Below are 2,658 nucleotides of genomic sequence, written 5' to 3'. Positions count from 1 at the left end.
TAATGTTTTTATGGTAATTCTTTTTTATGGCTTTATGTAAGCCATGGAAGAATTATAATACTATAAAAAGTGTTAAAATGAAAAAAAATTAAATTAACAATGACACTTTAACTGCAAAAGAGGAAAATTTTCTATCATTTTTATGTTAAATTTGTGGCAACCAGAAGCTACCATTAATTAGTTTAACCTGTTTTTAAATATTTTCTTAAAACTTCTTTCACTCCAGATTTTGACTTTTAAATTGGTTTTAATTATTGAAATCAAGAATAAATCAGTTCTTTAATCAGTAAGAGTAACTCCAGAGCTGCAGAGTTTAGATGCTGGATGTTCATTTCTGATGGAAAATAAAGACAAAATCTTAATAAATAAATTACTTCTGGTGTTCCTCTTCATGTGACTAAAAACTCATGTCACGTTTTTAGACTCAGTTCAGGGAAAATATCAAATGAACAAACTGAACCATAAATGTAAAGACGATCAACCAGGAAATATTTCTTTTTCATGCATTTATTGATTTATTTTTCATTTCTGAGGTGCAGAGAAAGCTCCATTAGGGAGGTCAAGATCAGGTGAGACAAAAACAAAACAATTAATTTATTCTAATTCTACAAACATGTGGATCAAACTGATGAAGACATAATGATCAAAATATATGAGAGGAAATTTGATGAGAATTTTATTTCATGATAGTTTATGTTTTATTGAATCCCAGTGCTCCTTTTATCCACCACAGGTATTCACACACATCCAAGATCATAGCTGGTTCCTGACATGCAGTGTTTGCTTCAACAAAAGAAATCACACCATAAATCATGTCGTTGTACATCGCTGCTCCACCAACATCGGCCTGTAGAAAAATTTATATCAGTATATTTATTTATGTTGTAAAACAGAAAAGTCTTCTAATTGCTGTAGAGAGATATTGAAGAAACACACTTACATAGCATACATCCTTGTTCGGTGCTTTAACATGGAATAAATTCCCAAATGCCTCATGGAATTGGGAAACCTGAACAACTCTCATGTCGACACACTGAAGATGTGCTGGAATAGCAGCAGCGATTACTGTAGAGAAACATGAGAATCATAAACATGTTCTTCACTCGACCTTCTCTGTAAAGACAGGAATAAAGATTTTATTCTCATAACTTCAATATTTCTCTCACATCGCAATTTACGGTGGCTGACTGTTGTTGCTCCCTCTCCTGCCAGCTGAACAACATCGTCTCTAAAACACAATCAGAATAAAATGTAAAAATACAAGATAACAATGTAGAAAATTAATTGTTATGAAGAACAATGAAAGAACAGAAAATAAATCTGGACTTCATCCACTGACACAGGAGTGTCCACCTCCAGTCCTCAGTGTGTCCTACGTCCTTTACATGTGTCTCTGGTCCAACACACCTGAGCTAAACAGGTTCTGCTTCTGCTGGTGGCCTGATTACCTGACTCAGGTGTGCTGAAGCAGAGGCAGCAGGACTGGAGGAGTGGAGACAGAAAACCTGAAGACAAGTTTTTGATCAGAGAAAGACTCACACTTTAAGACGATAATTGCAGTCTGGTAGCCGAGCAAGTGGGACATCTGTTACTGGTCTCTCAAGTCTCAGCAAAAAGATGTCATGCTGGAAGTTGTACATCATAGGACGTTTGATTACCTGGTTCTGCTGCCCAGCAGTCCGTGGATGAACTTTTAGCATTGCAACAGTAATCCTGCAGAAAAATTTAGATTATAATGAACAGACAGAAAACCTGATCATCTGTAGATAAAACTGTCTTCATGTCTCTTTCCTACCATCCTGGCTCGGCCTTCCAGCAGTGAGCTGCAGTCAGGATCCACTCAGGGTGGATCAGAGATCCTCCACAGCGCTTCATATGAGTACCATTGCTGCTCTCCAGCCGAACATGATAAAGACGCTCACCTTCATCACAGTTTTGACCTCCAATGATTCTCTTCTGCAGAGAAACATCTGAGTTCACTGAAACACCTGAAGAAGAAACAGGAGGACTTTACTCAGAAATCAGGTGTAAACATGGCTGCAGGAACAGAAAAAGAATAAACAGTAAAAGATTAAAAAGCATCACAGTTTATATGCAAAGAAGTTTCAGTCCGAAACAGAATCAGAGGAAAGTTTGAGAATCACAGAGAGCAGCAGCCTAACTGGAACCAGTGGAAGTGTCTCCAACTCACCCAGCCCCAGCAGCAGCAGAACCTTCAGCAGAGCCATTGCTGGTCCAGCTTCCTCTGAATGTCTGCAGTCCTGCAGCAGCTTTTAATCTCTCTTCACAACTTCCTGTTGGAAAGAAAGCCACCAATCACAGGACAGACAGTGATCTGTGCTGTCATCTGCATACAGAGAAACTTTAACATCTCTGTTCTAAAGAAATTTGAATAAAGTTCTTGTTGCATTGACAGATTATTTCACTAATAATAAAACATTTTCCCCTCTTATAACTTAAATAATCAACCAATGAAAAAATAACTTTTCCATAAATATTAAGGAATTGACTCAAAACAAGCAGCTCCTATATTTCGCTGACAGGTGACGTGTAAATTAGTTTTGCTTTATCTCAAGTTAACTGAGAGATTTGAACTAGAATATAGAATAATTGGGAAATTTTCTGTTTTTGCAGTGCACAAGCTTGCAATGAGTTTTG

General features: G+C 37.1%; 1 protein-coding gene across 1 annotated transcript; it reads right to left on the bottom strand.

The window, feature by feature from the left end:
- Positions 1 to 501: 501 nt before the first annotated feature.
- LOC116718762 (trypsin-4-like) lies at positions 502 to 2,306 on the bottom strand. Its single transcript, XM_032560988.1, has 6 exons — positions 2,192 to 2,306; positions 1,796 to 1,988; positions 1,540 to 1,713; positions 1,167 to 1,228; positions 941 to 1,065; positions 502 to 847 (listed from the first exon to the last, which is right to left on the bottom strand). The coding sequence occupies exons 1-6, from the start codon at positions 2,226 to 2,228 to the stop codon at positions 692 to 694; spliced, it is 747 nt and encodes a 248-aa protein (XP_032416879.1). The 5' UTR covers positions 2,229 to 2,306; the 3' UTR covers positions 502 to 691.
- Positions 2,307 to 2,658: the final 352 nt, after the last annotated feature.

Source organism: Xiphophorus hellerii, chromosome 4, assembly GCF_003331165.1.
Source record: "Xiphophorus hellerii strain 12219 chromosome 4, Xiphophorus_hellerii-4.1, whole genome shotgun sequence".
NCBI lineage: Eukaryota > Metazoa > Chordata > Actinopteri > Cyprinodontiformes > Poeciliidae > Xiphophorus > Xiphophorus hellerii.
This window is presented reverse-complemented; position numbering and strand designations above follow the sequence as displayed.